Source organism: Dermacentor albipictus, chromosome 4 (genome assembly GCF_038994185.2).
Source record: "Dermacentor albipictus isolate Rhodes 1998 colony chromosome 4, USDA_Dalb.pri_finalv2, whole genome shotgun sequence".
Taxonomy (NCBI): Eukaryota; Metazoa; Arthropoda; class Arachnida; order Ixodida; family Ixodidae; genus Dermacentor; species Dermacentor albipictus.
The window spans coordinates 6,301,521-6,323,810 of record NC_091824.1 but is presented as its reverse complement, the minus strand read 5'-3'; the positions used below and the strand labels follow the sequence as shown (position 1 = coordinate 6,323,810).

Sequence of the window (22,290 nt, the reverse complement as noted above, 5' to 3'; positions counted from 1 at the left end):
CATGGGGGTTCGTGGTCCGGACACCTGGGAGTTAAAAAAACTAAGGACCGTCTCTTGCAAGAGTACTATTGGCCAGGGTGTTTTCGGGACGCAGACCACTTTGTGAGGACACGTGACACCTGTCAGCGGGTGGGCAGACCAGGGGACAAATCGAGGGCGCCGTTGAAGTTGGTACCTATCATTACGGAGCCTTTGAGACGGCTCGTTATTGATACAGTGGGACCTCTGCCGGTAACAACCACGGGGTACAGACACATTTTGACTGTGATCTGCCCAGCGACAAAGTTCCCTGAAGCAGTGCCGCTTAAAGAACTCAGCTCAGTTGAGATAGTCAATGCACTACTGTCCATATTTGCGCGAGTTGGTTTTCCTGCGGAAATCCAATCAGATCAGGGCACAGTGTTTACTAGCGCTGTGACGACAACTTTTCTCGAAAGGTGTGGGGTAATGCTGTTACACAGCTCGGTGTACCACCCACAGTCGAATTCCGTTGAGAAGCTCCACTCCGTCATGAAGCGCGTGTTGAGAGCATTGTGTTTTGAACAACAAACTGACTGGGAGCTGTGTATGCCTGGGGTGATGTTTGCATTAAGGACCGCGCCGCATGCGGCTACGGGGTTTTTGCCGGCTGAGTTGGTGTACGGTCGCTCGCTGCGGTCTCCGCTTCGCATGCTTCGAGAATCGCGGGAAGGCAGGGGCGACGACCCAGTCGTGGTGGAGTATGTGCTTAGGCTCCTCGAACGCTTAATAAGGGCACAGGAGTTATCAGGTGAAGCATTCGCAAAGGCCCAGCAGAGGGCCAAGGTTTATTATGATCGGGCAGCCTGGGCCCATCGTTTTGAGGTGGGCGATGAGGTAATGACATTGCGCACATCGCTAAAGAAGAGACTCGACGTGCAGTGGGAGGGCCCATCACGGATTGTTCAAAAACTGTCGGACGTCAACTACGTGGTGAGTCTGCAAGGAAAACGGAAAGCACAGCAAGTTTACCACTGTAATCTGCTCAAACCCTATAAGCAACGGGAAGCAGTGGTGTGTATGATGGTAAACGTTCCCGAAGAGCTTCCGATCGAGCTTCCGGGACTAGGCTCAGTGACGAACAGGGAAGACACCGATCAAGTCATTAGTGGCTTAATCAGTAATGCACCGCTGTCGCCTGAGCAGAAAACCGAAATACACCAGCTCTTACAAAAGTTTCAAGGTCAGTTTTCTGAGAGGCCTGGTAGGACTTCTGTCCTTACTCATGACATAGAACTTACCTCCCCAGAGCCAGTACGATCCAAGGCATACCGGGTGTCACCACGACAGCACGATATTATGGAGGCTGAGGTAAAGAAAATGCAACAGCTCGGTGTTATTGATGCGGGTGAGAGTGATTATACCTCCCCTTTGATTTTAGTTGAGGTACCAGGCAATGAACCTCGTCCTTGCGTCGACTACCGCAGGCTTAATTCCATCACTAAGGATAAAATTTATCCGATCCCTAACATCGAGGAGCGCCTTGAGAAAGTTAGTAGCGCTCAGTTTATTTCCACCCTAGATGTTGTCAGGGGTTATTGGCAGGTTGCACTTACAGAAGAGGCTAGTAGGTATGCGGCGTTCATTTCACCAATGGGAACATTCCGTCCTAAAGTGTTGAGTTTTGATTTGAAGAACGCGCCATACTGTTTTTGAAGCCTCATGGATAGTGTTGCGGGCACAGGAAGGATTCGCTTTACCGTATTTAGACGACGTAGCGATATTCTCCGCATCCTGGTCTGAGCATATGGCACACTTGCGGGCAGTGCTAACCCGCCTGCGCGATGTGGGCTTGAAAGTGAAGGCTCCCAAGTGACAGTTAGCACAGGCCGAGGTAGTCTACCTCAGTCAGGTGATTGGTCGGGGTCGTCGCCGCCCCTCTGAAATAAAGGTCGCCGCTGTGCGAGACTTCCCGCAACCGCGCACGAAGACCGATATGCGGTCGTTCTTAGGTGTCGCCGGCTACTATCAGAGGTACATCCCCAGGTACTCTGACATCGCGGCTCCGCTGACGGATGCTCTAAGAAAAACAGAGCCCCAAACAGTCGTCTGGGACGAGACAGAGGAAAGAGCTTTTAGTGCCCTAAAGAGCGCCCTAACGAGCCAGCCTGTGCTACGATCGCCAGACTACACAAAAGGGTTCGTTGTTCAGTGCGATGCTAGTGAGCGAGGATGGGCGTTGTACTGTGCCAACGGGAAAATGGGGAAGTGTAACACCCCGTCCTGTATGCTAGTCGTAAGCTGACCAGTCGTGAGCAGGCGTACAGCGCCACCGAGAAAGAGTGTGCCTGTCTCGTGTGGGCCGTTCAGAAATTGTCATGCTACCTAGCCGGCTCGAGGTTTTTCATTGAGACGGATCACTGCCCTCTCCAATGGCTGCAGACCGTCTCTCCCGAAAATGGCCGCCTCCTGCGCTGGAGCCTCGCTTTGCAACAATATTCCTTTGAGGTGCGTTACAAAAAGTGGAGTCTCAACGGTAACGCCGATGGCTTATGTCGAAGCCCCTAACGTAGGAATCAGCCTCGGAGTTGTTTGTTACGGATGTTTTTCTTCCTGAGGCAGGATTTTAACATATTGCTTTTGTTTAGTGTTTCAAAGTGATGACGTGCTTTCTAGTGCAATTTTCCAATTTGTGGATGCGTTCTGGCTGCTTCTACACTACTGTAAGGAACTAGGCAGTAGTATAAAACGGGAAAGAGCCTCGCAGGGCTTAGTGAGGGTTGTATCGTGCTTGCTGACTGAGAGGATGAGTTTCGGCGTAGTTCTAACGCTTGCTGGGAACGAGAACAAAAATGGCAACTCTCCCGAAGTCACTTTGCAGTGTCCTGTGTGAACCTGAACGTGAGAACGAGGCCTTCTCTGTGCGTTGCGCTCAAGAAACGCCGAAGGACGACCGACTTCGGTTATGAGCATCATTGAGCGACATCCCCCCGGAAAGCGGATGCAGTCCCCTGACCACAGGATCTCCTTCCCCCGGCGGGGCAGTCTGTTACGTTTCGCCTACGACGCGCGGTATAGCCGGCGCGGATGCAACGGACGCCGAGGCTTCGTTCGAAGCGGCGGACATTCTGGCCCGTTCAGCGCCGCCGCAACGCCTCCCCGCAGAGCGCGTCCAGGCATGTTTCAATGCCGCGTGTCTTCAAGTGTGCATGTGTGTGTGCGTGCATGTTGGTGCCCACGCTTGTCAAAGCGTGGCAGCCGGGGAGAGGAGCTCCCCAAGTGTGAAGCGAGGAGGTCTGACCGGCGCCGGCCCGGCGGATGCGTCACCTTCTTGTCTCAACGTGTCTCTCAGCGTGTCCATGCCCCGCCGTCACGTGACCTCATCCCGAGACGTTCCTTCTTGCCCTCACCTCCGAGAGTATAAAAGCCGCTTCCCGCGGACGCCAAGAGAGAGGCTCCGATTTCGTCTGTCGAGCAACGTGCTCTGCCGTCTCTCCACTTCGGTCGACCTGACCGCCCGCACTTTGGCGATGCTAGAATAAACAAGTTGTTGTGTTAGCAGTCGACTCATGCTTTGCCGGGACCTTCGGATGCTTCCAGTTGTGCCCCAGGCCGTCAGGCCAACGCTACCCTTGGGGCTCGCGACCCAGGTGCAAGAACTGTTAACTCCTTGATCGGCTTCTTATGTACCAATTTCTTCCGTTCCCTTCTCAGGTCGATGCTAATTCGAGTTCTTACCATCCTGTGGTCACTGCAGCGCACCTTGCCGAGCGCGTCCACATCTTGTATGATGCCAGCGTTAGCGCAGAGCATGAAGTCTATTTCATTTCTAGTCTCGCCTTTCGGGCTTCTCCACGTCCACTTTCGGCTATCCCGCTTGCGGAAGAAGGTATTCATTATCCTCGTAATATTCTGTTCCGTAAACTCTTCTAATAACTCGCCCCTGCTATTCCTAGTGCCTATGCCATATTCCCCCACTGCCTTGTCTCCAGCCTGCTTCTTGCCTACCTTGGCATTAAAGTCGCCCATTAGTATGGTGTACTTAGTTTTCACTCTACCCAATGCCGATTCCACGTCTTCATAGAAGCTTTCGACTTCCTGGTCTTCATGACTGGATGTAGGGGCGTATACCTGTACAATCTTCATTTTGTCCCTCTTATTAAGTTTCACAACAAGACCTGCCACCCTCTCGTTAATGCTATGGAATTCATGCATGTTACCAGCTATATTCTTATTAATCAGGAATACGACTCCTAGTTCTCTTCTCTCCGCTAAGCCCCGGTAGCACAGGACGTGCCCGCTTTTTAGCACTGTATATGCTTCTTTTGGCCTCCTAACTTCACTGAGCCCTAATATATCCCATTTGCTGCCCTCTAATTCCTCCAATAGCACTGCTAGACTCGCCTCACTAGATAACGTCCTAGCGTTAAACGTTGCCAGGTTCATATTCCAATGGCGGCCTGTCCGAAGCCAGTTATTCTTAGCATCCTCTGCTGCGTCAGTTGGTGGCATTGAATTCACGTGCCATAACGCCTGACGGTGAATTTCCTAACTCATGAGCCATTTAAGGACTTCGTCCTAATAACAACCACCTGGTGTACAAGGTGCGGTTAGCCGAGCTGCGCACATCCCAACAACAGCCGCACCGATCGCCGCACCATCAACGGCAGGTAAGACTCGGGTCGTGGGAGGTGTAAGGATCTTTTTCGTGCGACGACGAAAACTTACACTCCTGACAGAGACGTGTGCCCTAGTATCCGCCAAACCTCTACCAGGGGCGCTGTCGACGTGGACTTCAAATGTGTTCCGGCGGTCACGTAAGCGCAACGGTGATTGTGGGTGAAGGTCGACAGTGCCGCTTTAGCTCCAGAAGCTGGGCACTAGTTCTCGAGCGAAAAGCGGTGGCTAAAGGACGGCGAAGGTGAGCTGCGGTGTGTCGGTGAACGTGATAGACGGCAACGCTGCGGAAGTGACTCGGCGTAGCCAGTAGCTTCCTCACGGAAATTGTGTGCCGAGGATTCCGTGCGGGGGGGATAGCAGCTTACAGTACGGAAGGGAGCAGAGTATTTGGGAAATGGGCTATGGGAGTGAGATGACAATTGGCTGCAGCAATAGCGAGCAATGAGTCCAACTCGGCTGCAGTGGAAACAGACATGCTTATTATCGGATTTTCTCCGTTCCGTCCGCGACGAGGCCTGTCCGCGGACAGACTAGGGCGGCGTCAGGAGTGTTCATGGCGCAGACAGCAGAGCAGAGGCCAAGGTTCGCAAATTCCTCGCGAAGAATGGCCGGTATGAGTGAAACATCCAGTATCGAGGTCTCGGATACCGTGGGCTCATATGAAGCCAGACATAAGGCCTGGAGTCCGCTCTAACTGCGACGAGTTGCGCCGGCACTTCGCTCGCTCTAGACGGCGGCACTCTTTCATCACGCTGTCAACAGCGGTCACGTTGGTGAAGATTGAACGCCTCATCTGGAATACCCTTCAAAATATGGATCTTGTTAGCCTCAGATATCTGGTCGGCTTGTATACACTCGGCTAGCACGTCCTGTATGTACTGCAAGTACGGCTCAGTTGACGTCTGGGTACGTAAAGCCAGTTGTTTCATGGTGCTAAGCTGTCGACCAAACGGGTTGTCAAGAAGGCCGCAGAGCTACTGCTTGAACGTGGCCCAGCTGGCGCGATCATCCTCGTGGGTCCGAAAGTAGAAGCGAGCGGTTCCGTTGAGGCTAGCCAGCATTACAGTTGGATCCCAGCAATTCTGTTTGCTGACATGCACGTACATGCGCGTGCGAGCGTGTCGTCATGCGAGCCATGCGTCCACGTCCACGTTGATTGCCCTGGAAAAGGCCCAGGGATTGCGGGGATATGCGAGGGCGATAAATTTGGTGGCGGTCACAGGCTTAGCTGGTGGCGACGTGTCATCACACGTGCTGCATGGCGTTAGATGCGAAGTGGCGTACGCTGTGAAGCTCCGTCATCAGTAGTAGTACCTAGCACCTCCACCAATAAATGTTACGTGCAAGCACAGTAGGTTAACTATTTACGCGGACTATATACAAGGCGTAGCAAGCACTTGCCACCATGGAAGCCAGCCTACATCAAGAAACGCGCGTCGTTATAATCAGATCAGCCAGAGGGCGCTTATGCGCACGTGCAATCGTCGTTTTGACAATGCAGTTCTATGTATGAGAGCAGAGACCCGGCAACAGTTGGAAACTAGGCAACGTGGTGTGAGTAGGCTCGCTCTGGGAGCACTTGGCAAGACACCAAATCTTGGGGTGCAGGGGGATCTGGGATGGTCTTCTTTCGACGGTAGATAGGCTAGTAGCAAGGTAGCATTTGAGGAGCGATTGGGAAAAATGGGGGAAATGTGGTGGGCTAGGAGGGTTTTAGTTACTTATACACAAGGAATGTTGACACAAGGTGAACGAAGCGAAGTAGAAAATTGACAAGCAAATACTTAGGCAGAAGTGGGAGCACAGGTGAGGAATCATCCGTCACGAAAAAGGTTAATGAGACAGAGAGGGTGTATGTGGAAAACAGAGATGCAAACCAAATCGGCATTATAGACAAAAAGGGCGTTTAAGCAAGAAATAACCAAAGAAAATATTTACGATAACTCTAAGGGAAGCTCATTGTGATTGGATCCAGCAGAGGTGTACTGCGGACTGGAATGTACCGAGCCAGATACCAGGAGATAGATTTGTTGTGCGGGGCGTGTGGAGAGGAGGAGGAAACGGCTGAACACCTGATACTTACTTGTAAACTTCATCCTGCAGTTCAATGTAACGGGGAACTATTCAAAGCTTTGTGTTTTAACGACAGTGAAAACAAAATAGCCTGTGAAGAGGTAGAAATAACTTAACGGAGGCTATCTGATTGGTGGATAATATCAACACAAAAGTAAACGAGTAAATACAGAGGTATGCATGCATATAGTACCATTCAAGGCTAGTGTCGCGTGCTGCCGCCGCCTGATTCAAAGGGTTGAGCCTCAATCATCGATTCATCCATCCACTAAAATGTCGACATCATCTGCTTTCAATAGCACGTAGCAATATGAACTCTAGCTTCTTGGCGATGTGTTCTGAATGGTTACGGTCTGGTAAATAATGAACGCAGGAAAAGGAAAGCAAGGGTAACGCAAACATATTGTAGTACTTATGAAGTCGTCAATGGGGATAATTTAGAGAACTCACAATGTTTTTGCGTTCAAATTACGTAAAGATACATAACTGCCTGTGAATTTGTTTTTCAAAAGCGGGTTACAATGATGCTGCTACGAGGATGTGAGCGTTTTAAGTACATTTGTAGGTTAATTCCACAGCATCTCTGAGACATACACCCATACTCTGCGTAACTTAGCAAATAAATAATCGTATCCTCTCGTGTTTTTCTTCGATGTTATTACGAGACGCGTAGTGGCCTCAATATGTCAATAAACTGTTTCTTTGAATCTTACGCCAGTGCTTCTTTTAGTTTGATCCATATAACATGTTATGGCTTTTGAAACACATGCACAGACGCCCTCCTCTAGCACATCACATGCACAGAAACCGTCACACTCAGTGCAGAGCGCAACAAAAGATAAGCGCAGAAATACAAACACAGCATACGGTTGAGTGGCTAGTTGCTTGCGTCTTTTTGCCTGAATGAAGACTCATCTCTTTTTTCTCTAGTATGGCATGTGTATAGCGCGTTTCTTTTAATGCGAATACCATTCTGTGCCTATTTTAGCCGTTTGAGTCCGTCCGTCCGTCCGTCCGTCCGTCCGTCCGTCCGTCCGTCCGTCCGTCCGTCCGTCCGTCCGTCCGTCTGTCTGTCTGTCTGTCTGTCTGTCTGTCTGTCTGTCTGTCTGTCTGTCTGTCTGTCCGTCCGTCCCTCTATCTGTCCGTCCGTCCGTCCGTCTGCCTGTCTGTCTGTCTGTCTGCCTGTCTGCCTGTCTGTCTGTCTGTCTGCCTGTCTGTCTGCCTGTCTGTCTGTCTGTCTGTCTGTCTGTCTGTCTGTCTGTCTGTCTGTCTGTCTGTCTGTCTGTCTGTCTGTCTGTCTGTCTGTCTGTCTGTCTGTCTGTCTGTCTGTCTGTCTGTCTGTCTGTCTGTCTGTCTGTCTGTCTGTCTGGGACCACCAAGTATGTGCTCCTTCCTGGTCATGATGCCGGCGTGATCTTTCCATTGTCGTCATTCCAGCTCAGTGATCCCTCATTTTCGTCATGTCGTTGTTGAAACGCCTTCTACTCTATACCAATGGCCTAAGTTATCACATAGATTGTGCCACCATGTATATGTTCGGGGTCGTGATGGCGTGGTGGTCGTTCAATCGCGGTCATTGCGATGTTATCATCCACGCTTGCCATGACATCATTGTCACGCCATCTCCGTCATACAGTCGCAATGTATTCGTTGTCACACGGCCATCTTCCAGTCATAACGCTACAGTAATGCCTTCGTGCTCGTTCAATGGCTGTCATTCTAGCTACGTGATGTGACTCTTGTCGTGTCGTTGCAATGCCTTCTACTCGGAGCCAGTGGTCCAGGTTGTTTATAGCTTAGGTCACTAGGTGCGTGTTCTGGATTGCGATGCAGTCGTAGTTGTTACATCGTTATGATTCTAACATTGTTGTCCAACTATCACGATGCCACCGTCATCGCGACATGGTCGTTATGCAGTCGTCGTCACGCTGTCGTTGTAAGATTGCAGTCATTTCAATTACGTCATCTCACAGTCATATCGTTGTCTTCATACCGCCTTCCTCGTTCTATCCGCGTCAATTTTTCCCCATTCTATTGTAATGATACTGCCGTCATTCAATCGTTTTTATGCCACCCTTGTTACGTCACCGTCATCGTACAGTCACTATCATGCCTCCATCGTCAGACCACTGTTCTAGAGTCCTCGTGGTCATGCCATCATTGCTACTGCAGCTTCGTCATGCGACTCTTGTCATGCCGATATCGCTGCACCATCGTCATCACACAGGTTTCATGATATAGATGTCGACCTGCCGTTCGCATAATACACACGTCGCCAACCCTTTCGCCTTATAACGTTGTCACGCCACGGTCGTCATACAGTCATCGTCCTTCATTCGTTGTCATTCGCGATCCTTCCATCGTTCGCAACTTCAGCAACCGACTCCCATCACGTACGGCGGCGTCGTCACACCATCGGCGTGATGCCATCGTCATCACCCTGTCGATGAACCATGGTTGGTCGCTACATTGCTCGACTGCTATTCGCATTACGGTCGACAGTCGTCGTGAGATGAGAGCTACCGCATTTTCTTGTTTTTCTAAGCAACTGTATATTGAATTGCATCGCCCTATGTTGCATCGCCCCAACCAATTTTCATGGTACCCACCTTTTTACCGCAATGCAAACCTTACCAGCCAGGACGTCTAATCATGACGTGGTAACGCGGAAAACTCTATGCAACATTTTTCATCGGAATATGTCGATCTGCAGTGAGAATGAAGTCGTTCACTGAAAGCATGCTGAAAAGTGTGATAGGTGAGCGCGATAGCGATTATAGGTCGGCACTAGTGGGAAGCAGACGACGAGTGCGGCCGTAGGTCTGAGAAAGCATTTTTTTGTTTATGAAGTAGACATTCCTGCGATTCATATTTTCGAAAGAGCTAAAGTATTTCTGCGATAATAGCTACGTGTTTTTGTGGTTTCCTGTCCAACTACTTCGGTATGTGACTAGTCAAAACGAAACCAAGCGCGTCGGAAACGAAACGACGCTTTTACACCTGATACGCGGTGCGGGCTGCTGTAGCCAAGCGTGGGTTTCTGATTTCCGATGTCGTCTCTCGAAGACCTGAGCGAGCTGGAACAAACAATTTTAGCTCTCATGCGTGCTCATAATTTAGATCCTTACGAAGAATCACCCGAACGTCACGCTTCGATGGAAAAAGCGGCAGCGGAAGCGACAAATCCGACTTACACGATAGACCACATGCAGCGGGAGAATGCCGACTGGTAAATGCTCACTCACCCGACACCAATTTTGGTCTGCTGACTGTAGGCAACAGCGCTTTTTCCTTCGTGTCCGCGCCTCTGTCGACGCCGACTATCTGACGACGGTCTGCAGAGAGCTTGGCGTCGGTACAGCGTAGCAGAGGCGCCGACAAGAAGGTAAAAAATGGCTGTGGCTTAGCTAAGATGAAGCCCAGGTTTCGAAGCATGCTAGCCTTTATTTTAGTTGTTGAACCACTGCTTAGCCTGGTGAACTGCTGTTGCTTGGCTATATTTGGTTCGGCTAGACGAAGAAACAACTCATGCAGGCGAGCGCACGAGCTGAGACCCGGCTATGTAGCTACGCGGCCGCAAGCGAGCGCACGAGTTGAGCCTCCACTTCTGCAGCTGTTATGACGTCGTATGGTAGCTACGCGGCCGCGCGCGGCGCAGCAAGGAAGAGCGTGGTTGTGCGGCTAGCATGCTTCGCATAAAAACGCACCCATTTACGGCAGAACTCGTAGGTGGCACCTTGTATTACGGGGAGATCATAAAATTCTGGGTACTTGCAATCTCGTCGAATACTCGCTCGCATACAGCAGCGTGCATGTGGGATCACGCGTGCGCCACTCGTTAGCGTGGACATTCTTTACTCCGTAATACATATAGAATAGAGCGCAAGTGTCTAATAATATGCTAACTGCAATTTTAAGCAATAAACATACTGTACTTTTTGACATTCGACTTACGTACCGTAATCTCTTGACTACATGTCGAAGTATCACGATTTCACCGCCAGGCCTCGCCACATACTGGTTTCTGTGATTTTCTTTGCCAATAAAAAATTATATTTCCTACGTGAATCCCGAAGAGCGTGCAGGACTATATCACTATAAATTATGGTCGTTTAATTTTCATCAAGGTCTTACAACACATTGTGGCCAGTTGTCAGCCCCTTTAACGCACCCAGGTTCGATGGCGAGGCGAGTACGGGGGTAGATAAACGGTTACAGTGGGGCCAGTGATTTGGTAACGAGAATACTTTCACGATGACGATTATGGCCGTCGTTTTCATGGTCAGCCATCTACAGCGCAAGACAATGAGCGCACTTAACATTCAATAAATGTTCTGCTCGCGATAAGACTGACACTTCGCATAGAAGGCTAACAATGGCATCTTATTTTTGCGTCACAACAGGGTCCACCAGGGCCTCAAGGTGAAAGAGGACTCCCAGGAATTCCAGGCAAAGATGTGAGTATTTTACAATGGATTTGTTAAACAAACATGCGAGTGAGCGTACGCCTTGTTCTAACGTCTTGCATGTACAGGTGTGGTTATAAACTAGAAAGTGACCAAATGTACAATCGTCCTTCTAAAATTTCCTGCTTAATAATTTGAGAAAAACAGTCGCAGTTTCACCCGAAAGGCGAAGCATCGATTGGAATATCAAATTCGTAGGCAGGCACATGAAATAAGGATAATAGAGTTATCGGCCGCATAAACTTGTAAACATGGGCTTACTAGCTAAATTAGGATGCATGATGTCACGTACACACGAGCAAAGATGAACACACCTCACTCAATTAGCACAGGAACTCGCTGTCAAAAAGGTGGAGTGAGGAAGCGCGGCCGCAGCAGTGAACGATTGAACATCGTGCTGCCTCTCGCTTCGAGGCGAACAGCAGGGAAACTGCAGCGCACGGTGGACTGTCTTCATCGGCGATCACTTTCGAAATAGTATCCGCGCACCCGCCATTAGCGGCGAGAGTTCAGAGTGGCACCCTTTCGTCAGTGACGTCACGTACAGGACGCCGCGCGCTGGTTTCCTTCGTGCTGGCTTCGGGTATGGGGGGCTCGAGCAATAGGCGGCGAGTTTTCATGCTTCCCGGAGGGGTGGGGGGAGGGAGGCTGGGGCCCGACTGCCTTTTCGGACCGTGTCTGTGTTTATATGTATATATATATATATATATATATATATATATATATATATATATATATATATCAGAAAACAAGCAGTGCTGGGTCCGGGTCAATATTCACAGGGAAGTAGACGCGCGTATGGAGCGGATTATTGACGTTTCGGCCGGGGTCCGGCCTTCATCAGAATGAAGAACTGATGAAGGCCGGACCCCGGCCGAAACATCAATAATCCGCTTCATACGCGCGTCTACTTGACTGTATATATATATATATATATATATATATATATATATATATATATATATATATATATATATTGTCACAGTCGGTAACGTGGAAAGAAGACGACGCTGATGGTGGTCTTGGAGACGACGAAGAAGTGTTTTAGCAGGATCGATGCTCTACGCTTGTTGGCTCAGCCATTAAAAGCTACCTGTAAATAGACGAACGCTTCTTCCTTCCCGTAACATCATTGGTTGAGGTGCGGGGTAAGTCAAGTTGTACGACACCGGCGGAACAGTCAATCAGAGCATAATGGGCGGACAAAATGTCGAGTCCGAGGATCACATTGTGAGGGCAATGGTCCAGCACACTAAACAAAAATTGGAGGACGCTTAAGCTTCGCCTTCAAGAGTGGGACGCGACAGCGTTCCCGTCGACCCGCCAAGGGGTATAAGACAATGCGCTACGGCACAGCAATCACTTACGATGCGCCCCGCATCGGACTTAGCGCCCACCTATCACGCGGTGAACGTCGAGCAACGCAGCGTTCGGCGCGACAACGAAACGTGCGCCTGAGCGAACGAAACGAACCAAAGAACTCGGTGTCTCGGAGGGGAAACGATCTACGCCAGCCAAACGTCGTGATCGGCACGGGCAGAGAGATAGATAGTAATCTAAACCGGAAGCACGGCGAAGCGTCGTCAGGGGAGAGGGAGTCCCGCGACGCGCCTGGCAGCGGTCCCAATGCGCGCGCGGCGCGCCTCCTGTCGGGGCAGCGCCGTACATTGAGAGGAGGGGGTCTTCTGTGTTTGCCGCAAGATGGCTCTGCGTGTGCGGAAAGCGCAAAAGAAATGCAGCGGAAACGCACTTCGCAACTCGTGTAATTGTGACTTCTGTACGTTACATGTTCATAATTACCGATATACACCGCAGTATAACTTTCCACGGCTGGTTTCGAAGGCAACACCGCATTCACTAGAGGCGCGTTTGCACCGCTTGGAAGCATCGAACTCGTGGCTGAGTGGTAGCGTCTCTGTCTCACACTCCGGAGACCCGGGTTCGATTCCCACCGGGCCAATCTTGGAAGTTGCTTTTTATTTATGAAGCGCCTGCCGTGATTTATCGCTCACGGTCAACGCCGCCGACGCCGACACCCGACGCCGACGACACCGGCTTTTCTGCGACACGAGCTCCTTAACGCTATCGCGTTAAAACGGACGTGTGGCGACCGGCGACACTGACACGAGCAGTACACATTCCAAGCACAGCCGGAGTTCCACCATCGGCTACCTGGAGCAGTCGAGTCGGAGCAGGAGTAAGTACCTTTTTCAAGCGCGTTCGAAGCTCCGCACTCATGATGGAAATTTGGGCTCCAGTGTCGATGAGTGCTGTAACGGGCAAACCATCCACGTCCACGTCGAGAAGGTTCCGACTAGTAGGCAGGGTCAGCAGAGGAATTCCAGACCGGTGTTCTAGAGCAGCGTCACCTCCAGGAGCTGCCCCAGTTAGTTTCCCGTCGGAGAGCGGCGACGGTAAGCTGGGGATGGAGAGCGACGCAGCTGGGGCGAACGGGAGCGGCGACTATGTGGTGATGGCGATCGGCTGGTCGCGGTGGCTCGAGCGTTGTCAGGTGCGTCTTCAACCTCGGTGGAGAGTGATGGCGGGCGAGGATTCAGTGGGGAGCGGCGGTAGGCGGGAAAGCTTGGTCGAGAGTGGGCTGGCCAGGAACTTCGACAGTGGCGAGAGATGTGGCCCACACGTCCACAGTAAAAGCAGATGGGTCTATTGTCATGGGTGCGCCATTCGGCCGGGTTGCGATAGCTCGGATATGGACCATATTGGCTCCGGTGAACAGGGGCAGTGGGAGCAGACGAAGCAAAGTCAGGACGGCTGGCGGAGCAGATGGATGGAAGACCTACATTCGCAAGTTCTTGGCGAATGACTGACTGAATGAGTGACACAAGCGGCCGGGAATCGTCAAAGCACTGCGTCACAGGCGTGGCAGGAGACGCTGCTTCGATTTCTCGCCGAACGATACGGACGACGTTCTCGGAGGATGTGGGCTCACGCGGTGGACAAATGTCTTCGCACGTCGACGAAGCTGCGGTATTAGGTAGACGCGTTAACTGTTGAACTATGCGGCGACTCTTCGCGTCTTCAAAGCGGCGACATTCGTTAATGATCTCATTAACCGTTGTGATGTTCTTATAAACAAGCAGGTTAAACGCGTCCTCCGCGATGCCTTTTAAGACGTGGCTGACCTTGCCTGCCTCTGCTATATTCTTATCTACTTTGCGGCAAAGAGCGAGGACGTCCTGGATATAGGCCACGTACGATTCAGTGGACGTCTGTACACGGGTCCCAAGGTCCTTCTTTGCAGCACGTTGGCGGCCGACGGGTTTGCCGAACAAATCCCTAAGCTTCTGTTTGCACTGGTCCCAACTCGTAATCTCTTCTTCATGTGTTTCGAACCAGACCCGTCCTGCTTTCTCACAATGTCTCCTTCCCACACACCATCGTTTCTGTTGCGGACAATCAGACATGTCTTCCGATCCTAAATTTCGGACAGTGCCCGCAAGTAGTTCCTCGAGGCATGTCTCTTGCCACGTTGTCACCAACGCACGAGTGCCACATTTCTGTCTATCTGTTGCGTCGTCTTCTACCACTGTTCATTATGCGCCTTCTGCATCAGCCCTGACCGATGACTTTAAAAAGATGATTGCACCGGACCTCTCCACCCAACAAGCCGCACAGCTCCGTGGCCTTTTGGAGTCCTACTCCGACATTTTCGATCTGAACGATCGCCCTTTGCGTCAAACTACGGTCGCGACGCATCGGATAAATACCGGCGATGCAGCACCAGTTCGCAGACGCCCATACCGGGTGTCGCCCTCTGAACGACAAGTTATCCAGAGCGAGGTTGACAAGATGCTTGCCAAAGGGATTATTGAACACTCTTCCAGTCCGTGGGCATCCCCTGTTGTTCTCGTCAAAAAGAAGGATAACAGCTGGCGATTCTGCGTTGACTATTGTTTTATAAACACGATCACCAAGAAAGATGTGTATCCACTTCCCCGCATTGACGATGCTCTGGATTGTCTCCACGGTGCCACTTATTTTTCATCCATAGACCTTCGCTCTGGATATTGGCAAATTGCCGTGGATGACATGGACCGTGAAAAGACCGCATTCGTCACACCAGACGGCCTATATCAGTTCCGAGTAATGCCATTTGGCTTGTGCAATGCCCCGGCGACCTTTGAACGGATGATGGACATGCTCTTGCGTGGTTTGAAATGGTCCATCTGTTTGTGCTACTTAGATGACGTCATCATTTTCTCTTCAACTTTTGCTACTCATCTTGAAAGACTTTCATCTGTTCTTTCTGTTTTTCGCACCGCTGGCTTATAGCTCAACTCGTCCAAGTGCCACTTCGGTCACCACCAAATAACTATGCTCGGACACCTTGTCGATTCGTCAGGCATTCGCCCCGACCCCGCTAAAGTTCATGCTGTGCAGAATTTCCCTGTACCAACTTGTGCCAAATATGTTCGCAGCTATATGGGCCTTTGCTCTTACTTCCGCAGGTTTGTTGAAAATTTCGCCCATGTTGCCCGTCCCCTGACTGACCTCCTGAAGAAAGACGTTCCTTTCTATTGGGGCTCTGAACAAGCGTCTGCTTTCTCGCAGCTCATCACGCTGCTTACTACACCTCCTATTCTCGCCCATTTTGACCCCTCCGCTCCGACAGAAATCCGCACTGACGCCAGTGGCTACGGAATCGGCGCAGTTTTAGCTCAACGCCAATGTGGGCACGACCGCGTTATCGCCTACGCCAGTCGCCTCCTCTCTCGCGCCGAGCGCAATTACTCGATTACTGAGCGCGAGTGCCTCGCCCTCATTTGCGCGGTGGGCAAGTTCCGACCCTACATATATGGACGACCATTTACAGTTACAACCGACTACCACGCCCTTTGTTGACTTTCCCCCCTCAAGGATCCCAGCGGCCGCCTTGGTCGCTGGGCCCTACGGCTGCAAGAATACACATACACTGTGGTCTACAAGTCGGGTCGTCTACATCAGGACGCCGACTGCCTGTCTCGTCATCCCGTCGATGTACCGGACGGTTTAGTGGATGTCGCACCGATCTGCGTTCTTTCCGTCTCAGCCTTGCAAGACATTGGCGCTGAACAACGACGCGATGAGTCGTTACGCCCCATTATCGAACGCCTGCTCTCTGCTCCGTCTGACCCATCCCTTCACGTGTTCGTACTACAAAATGGCATCCTGTATCACCGCAACATGCACCCCGATGGGCCCGAGCTCCTAACCGTCATTCCGTCTCATCTGCAAACGATTGTACTGCAGCAACTGCCCGACGTTCCCACCGCTGGACACCTTGGCGTCACGTGGACCTATGACCGAATTCGGCGACGCTTTTTCTGGCCGCGTCTCAACCGCTCCGTCCGGCGTTATGTTGCCGCGTGTGAGTCGTGTCAACGCCGAAAAAAACCAGCTGTGCCTCCTGCCGGACTGCTGCAGCGTTTGGATATACCGGCCGACCCTTTTTTTCTCGTTGGCCTTGATCTCCTCGGACCATTCCCTATATCCAAGGACGGAAATAGGTGGATTGCCGTCGCTACGGACTATACAATTCGCTATGCCATTACTAGAGCCCTACCGACCTGCTGCGCTGCAGACGTCGCTGATTTCTTGCTTCACGACGTTATCTTGCACCACGGTGCACCTCGTCAACTTCTCACCGATCGTGGCAGATACTTTCTTTCCAAAGTCATAGACGACCTACTTCGATCATGTGCTACTAAACAAAAACTTACTACCGCTTACCATCGTCAAACTAACGGTCTTACCGAACGCCTGAACCGCACATTAAGGGACATGCTCGCAATGTATGTTTCCTCCAATCATCGCGACTGGGACATTGCTCTACCATTTGTCACGTTCGCCTACGATTCCTCGCGCCACGGCACAGCTGGCTATTCACCCTTCTATCTCCTCTTCGGCCGTGAGCCGACTTTGCCTTTCGAGACACTCCTCTCGACCACGCTCGACTCGCCGACAGAGTACACTCGAGATGTAATAGCCACATCGACCCAAGCACGCCAGATTGCCCGCATTCATCTGTCTGCTTCCCAGACACGCCAGAAGTACCGTTACGACAAGCGCCATCACGACGTGAACTACGAACCAGGCGCTCTTGTGCTAGTATGGTATCCAGCTCGGCATGTTGGTCTTTCCGAGAAATTCCTCTCGCGATACTATGGCCCTTACCGCAACCTTCGCCAGGTGACCTCTGTCACATATGAAGTGTCTCCGCTGAATGCCACGGTGCCTTCACCCCTATCTGACATCATCCACGTCAGCCGTCTCAAACCTTACCTTTCTTCGACCGATGAGCCGCACCAATCAGGTGCTTTTTCCGACGGGGGTGATGTCACAGTCGGTAACGTGGAAAGAAGACGACGCTGATGGTGGTCTTGGAGACGACGAAGAAGTGTTTTAGCAGTATCGATGCGCTACGCTTGTTGGCTCAGCCATTAAAAGCTACCTGTAAATAGACGAACGCTTCTTCCTTCCCGTAACAATATATATATATATATATATATATATATATATATATAGAGAGAGAGAGAGAGAGAGAGAGAAATGAGACGATAGGGGGTTAACCGAGGGGCCCGATTTTTATTACTCATATTATAAGAATCCCACAAACACTGACACCAAGGGCAACACGGACAACATGGACAACAGGCCGTCAAGGTTTGTGAGTGGTGGCGCTGGCTAACACTCCCAGGGTTCTACTAGGGCACATAAATACCCAAGAAAGTGGATGGAGCAACGGCGCTGCTGTTGCTCAATTGGTAGCGCATCGTAGGCTAAATTTGTAGGTTGTGGGTTCGGTTCCCCCCTGCGGCAAGTTGCTTTTTCATCCACTTTAATTTCCAATAAATCCGCCGTGGTTGCTCAGTGGCTATGGTGTTAGGCTGCTGAGCACGAGGTCGCGGGATCGAATCCCGGCCACGGCGGCCACATTTCCATGGGGGTGAAATGCGAAAACACCCGTGTACTTAGATTAAGGCGCACGTTAAAGAACCCCAGGTGGTCGAAACTTCTGGAGTCCTCCACTACGACGTGCCTCATAATCAGAAAGTGGTTTTGGCACGTAAAACCCCATAATTTTTAATTTCCATTATTTTTCGTTTCTTCATTTCATTTATGAAGCACAAGTAATTTCCCCTATGTTGTCCTTGGTGTCACTGTTGGTTATCTTCCTATATATATATGTATATACATATATAATTTAAGGAACGAACGAGCACACTTACCAAAATTGCATTTTTAATGTTTTAACGTTTAACTTCGTCCGAACAAACACAGATACAGGTTATCACCCGCTTTAATGGGCCTGCGCACGTGGGCAGATTCAGCAGTACATGCACGCGGGCACTTGCAAAAAATAACAGAAAAAGTGGAACAGTAAGTATAAATTAAACACGATAAATGATATGTATAATGTATCATTATGATATCACTATGATTGTACATGAAGTTACAGAATCATATCAATCGCCGCATGGCAAGACTAGTAACAAATTGAGTTGGCATGGTTTATAAATTCTGCACAAGAACACACACATCAAGATATGACAGAAAGGCACGACATTTTTCCTACGCTCTCGTTGATACCAGATGACACAGTGGTAAATTTAGGATTGAGAAAGGATCCTCGTACTTATCGATCATGGTTTGATTTGAAACATGATTGCATTACTGTTACTTTAATGTTCTCAAACGAATGACCTGGCAGTCGAACATGTTTAGATAACGGAAGGTGCGGTAAGCTGTTAACGTGTGCTTTGTGGTTGTTGAAGCTGATGCGAAAAGATGTCTCGCTCTGAACGATACACTGCATGTGGCATACCGAACATTCAAGCAGACAGATGATGTTAGTACTGTCGCAAGTGAACTGGCCGTTGATTTTTAACAGAAAATTTGGGTGCTGTGCTTCTAGCAGTCTTCGATGTGGTCATATGTGTACAAAATTTACAACGGGGCTTATTGCAGGAATGACAAGCAGCAGGAGCAATCGCTTTAGCCTTGGAAGAGGTTAATAGGTCACGCAGATCCCAAGAGCGACGATAGAGCGACAATTCCATGAAAAGGTTTTTAAGACGGTCGCTCTGTGTCAGTAAGTTATAGTGCTTCCTGAGAATGTGCGACCCATTAGGAATAGATTCAGAGTGTGTTAGGATAAGATTAGTTTGTGAAATTGGCGTCTCTCGCTTGTCCGTGCAGATCATTCCTTTCCGGTCGAGACAGTTGGCCCGTTTAAGGGCATCGTCAATTATTTGCTAAGGGTATTTCTTTACGGTTGGTGCGCTACGAAGCTGATTACAGTTGCGAATGAATTCACTGTGGTGAGTGAATTCACTTGGGGCCACAGTGAATTCACTCGCGACATAATACAGCGAGGCACTAAGATGTCGTTTTTAGCACACTGACCAGTGAGAGGCTGAACGAAGGCGTAAAAAGAAGGTACGACAAAGGCGGAAGCGAACATAGCAACTGACCGCATGGACTATGGCGTTCTTTCGACTTTGTACTTTGTTCTTTGGACTATACGTTCTTTGTACACAACCAGTGCGTCTTCCACGGGTGGGAGCTCGTCACCGAGGGCAGGAACAACTTCACTGCTGTCTGAAAATTTACCGGTGCCACAATCGACGAAAGCACCGCACTCTTGGAGCAAGTCAATACCGAGATTAACTTGATGTGTACACCGCTGCAGAACCAGAAACTCAGTTGGAAGCATCTTTCTGGCCAACAAGACGTTAAGGACGCATGCTCCAAGATGATGAAGTATTTACCCGCCAACACGAAACCTCGTACATTCGTGCCAAGATATAAAACTTTGCGGCCAAGACGCCCTTTGAAGGAACGACTCATAACAGGAATGATTGCTCCAGTGTCCACTAACGCCGTTGCACGTATACTCCATCTAATAACACGTGTATTTCGGTCTTAAGTGTCGTAACTAGCGGAGGCATCAGAGGTAAATCATTTTGTGTGACATGTCAGTCGGACGGGCCGGCTAGTTTTCCGGCGGTTGCGGTTGTAAGAGCCGCCGTCGCAGCAAAGGCGAGCAGCGAAGTCAGGCAGACGACGGTGTCAGACTACGGTCAAAAGTGGTAGAACTATTTCACCGACTGACTTCTCGAGAGGTGCTCCTGCAATAGACGGACAAGGGGATCGTTGTTCTGATTATTGCCGTCATGAGGAAACGCTGATGGCGTTTTGTGGTATCTGATGTTTCCCTGCGCTGACGACAAAACCGAGCTATGGGCCCGGTAGCACCACAATAATTACACACCGGAGGTTGACGATATGCATTGTGCTCCTGAAAAGCATTGTCGCGGCGCTGGGAAACAAACGCATCTTCGCACGGCACCTGGTGTGTAACGGCCGGCTGACAACGATAGCTGAAGCGGTGTTGCTACCGCGACTCAGGATAGTGATTGCGCTGCGGCCTCGGTGGCGAGCGAGAACGGCCGTTGTATTCCCTGACGCAAGTTGCAGTCATAGAAACATGGTGAGAGGGGCCTGGGAGTGGCGCCGCATCATAATGTGTCGAGTGCGCGTGTCGGGTGAGCTCTTCACGTACAATATCGCATATTGTGTACTCGAGATCACAGGATGCGTAGTCGTCAACACTTGCAACAGTAGTCACATTCGGTAACCGACCAAATTAAGGCGTGGTACGCTGCATGTTCAGGGTGTCGAATGTACGACAATACCGTATGATGCCAACTACCGCACCAAGGTTCTCGTTGCCGATGAGCAAATGATGCACATCTCGGCAATTCCTTTTAAGGGGTGGCCGACGTAACTTATCTTCCTCTGGCATGCGAGGGTTGATGGTCTTTCCGGCTCCAATATAGCCTCAATATCCGTTGTACACGTCTCGCCTGGGACTAGGGCTCGTTGCAGCAGCGTTTGTTCAGCCTGCATTTTTTCTTTTCACAACTAAGTCCCCAAAACACTTCGTTATTTTGCACGCGAACCCAAGCAACCTCCTGAGGGTGCCCTCATGGTTGTCGAACCACACAAGCGCCGTCTCTGTTAAGAAAAACATGGCGTTCGACAGCTGAGTTACCACATCCCAATGGTAATAGTTGCTCATCCGTTTGTAGCGTGTGAGCCACCGTTCCATGTCCTCGCCAGATTTCCCTCCGTATGTGCGAGGCTGTATCAGGTATACACGCTGCCAGGGACCAGCCGCAGCTTAGGCAGGTACCGAAGGCACCACTGTAACCAGGGAAAGGGCTGCAGCAACAGGAACTGGGACATTCCGGGTTCCGTCTTCACCGCAAGACATCTCGACCACAAGCGGCAACGGGGGCAGGCCAGCAAGGCGGCGGCTTCGGAGTAGATCAGGTGGTTACAGAACCGTGCTGCTTGCTTGAGTACGCAGCACCTCCACCACAAAACTTTTATGGATGAGGCGGGCTTATTTAAAGATGATGGATGAGATGGATGAGTCGAGGAAAAACAGTGCAGCAGCGGTTTCGTTCTGCGCTCCACACCAAAAAGATCCGTGGCTGCTCCGCGGCAGCGGCGAGCTTCTATGTTGAAGGGTGGTTCTCTTAGCGCTTGCTGGACTTCGTCACGGAGAACGCTGGACAAGGAGTTGAGCGACGGCTGTGAGGGTACCGACAGCTGCCGGAGTTGTTCGCGGATTACGGAACGAATGAGCTCTCGAAAGAAATCGACGTGGCCCCCGAGAGCTCCGAAGAAGCTCGTTCGTGAGGCAGCGTTCACTTGGCGTTTGTATGATGGTGCCCGCTGCCGAAGCGTCTGTTCCATGGTGACCGCCTCGGAACGAAACTCTGACACAGTCTTGGGAGGACTGCGCACGAGACCGCCGAACAGCTGCTCTTTCACTCCGCGCATCAGGTACCGCACCTTCTTTTCTTCCGACATGCTGGGGTCGGCTCGTCGAAAGAGACGCGTCATGTCCTCGACATACATTGCGACACCTTCGTTCGGCATTTGTATACGGGACTGAAGATCACACTCAGCTCGCTCCCGGCGATCAGGGCTCGCACACGTCTCCAGAATCCGGCGTTTGAATTCTGCCCATAAATTTAGGGCATCCGCACGGTTCGCGTACCAAACACGTGCACCATCGTTAAGGCTGATATATACGTTT

At 50.7% G+C, this 22,290-nt stretch overlaps 1 protein-coding gene across 1 annotated transcript in view; it reads left to right on the top strand.

The window, feature by feature from the left end:
- The window catches only part of LOC139059024 (collagen alpha-1(II) chain-like), a 1,291,347-nt gene that overhangs the window by 324,902 nt on the left and 944,155 nt on the right, over window positions 1-22,290 (top strand). Inside the window, exon 10 of the mRNA XM_070536814.1 lies at window positions 11,115-11,168. Within this exon, the coding sequence (XP_070392915.1) occupies window positions 11,115-11,168 (54 nt within the window). The remainder of the gene's footprint in view (window positions 1-11,114; window positions 11,169-22,290) is intronic.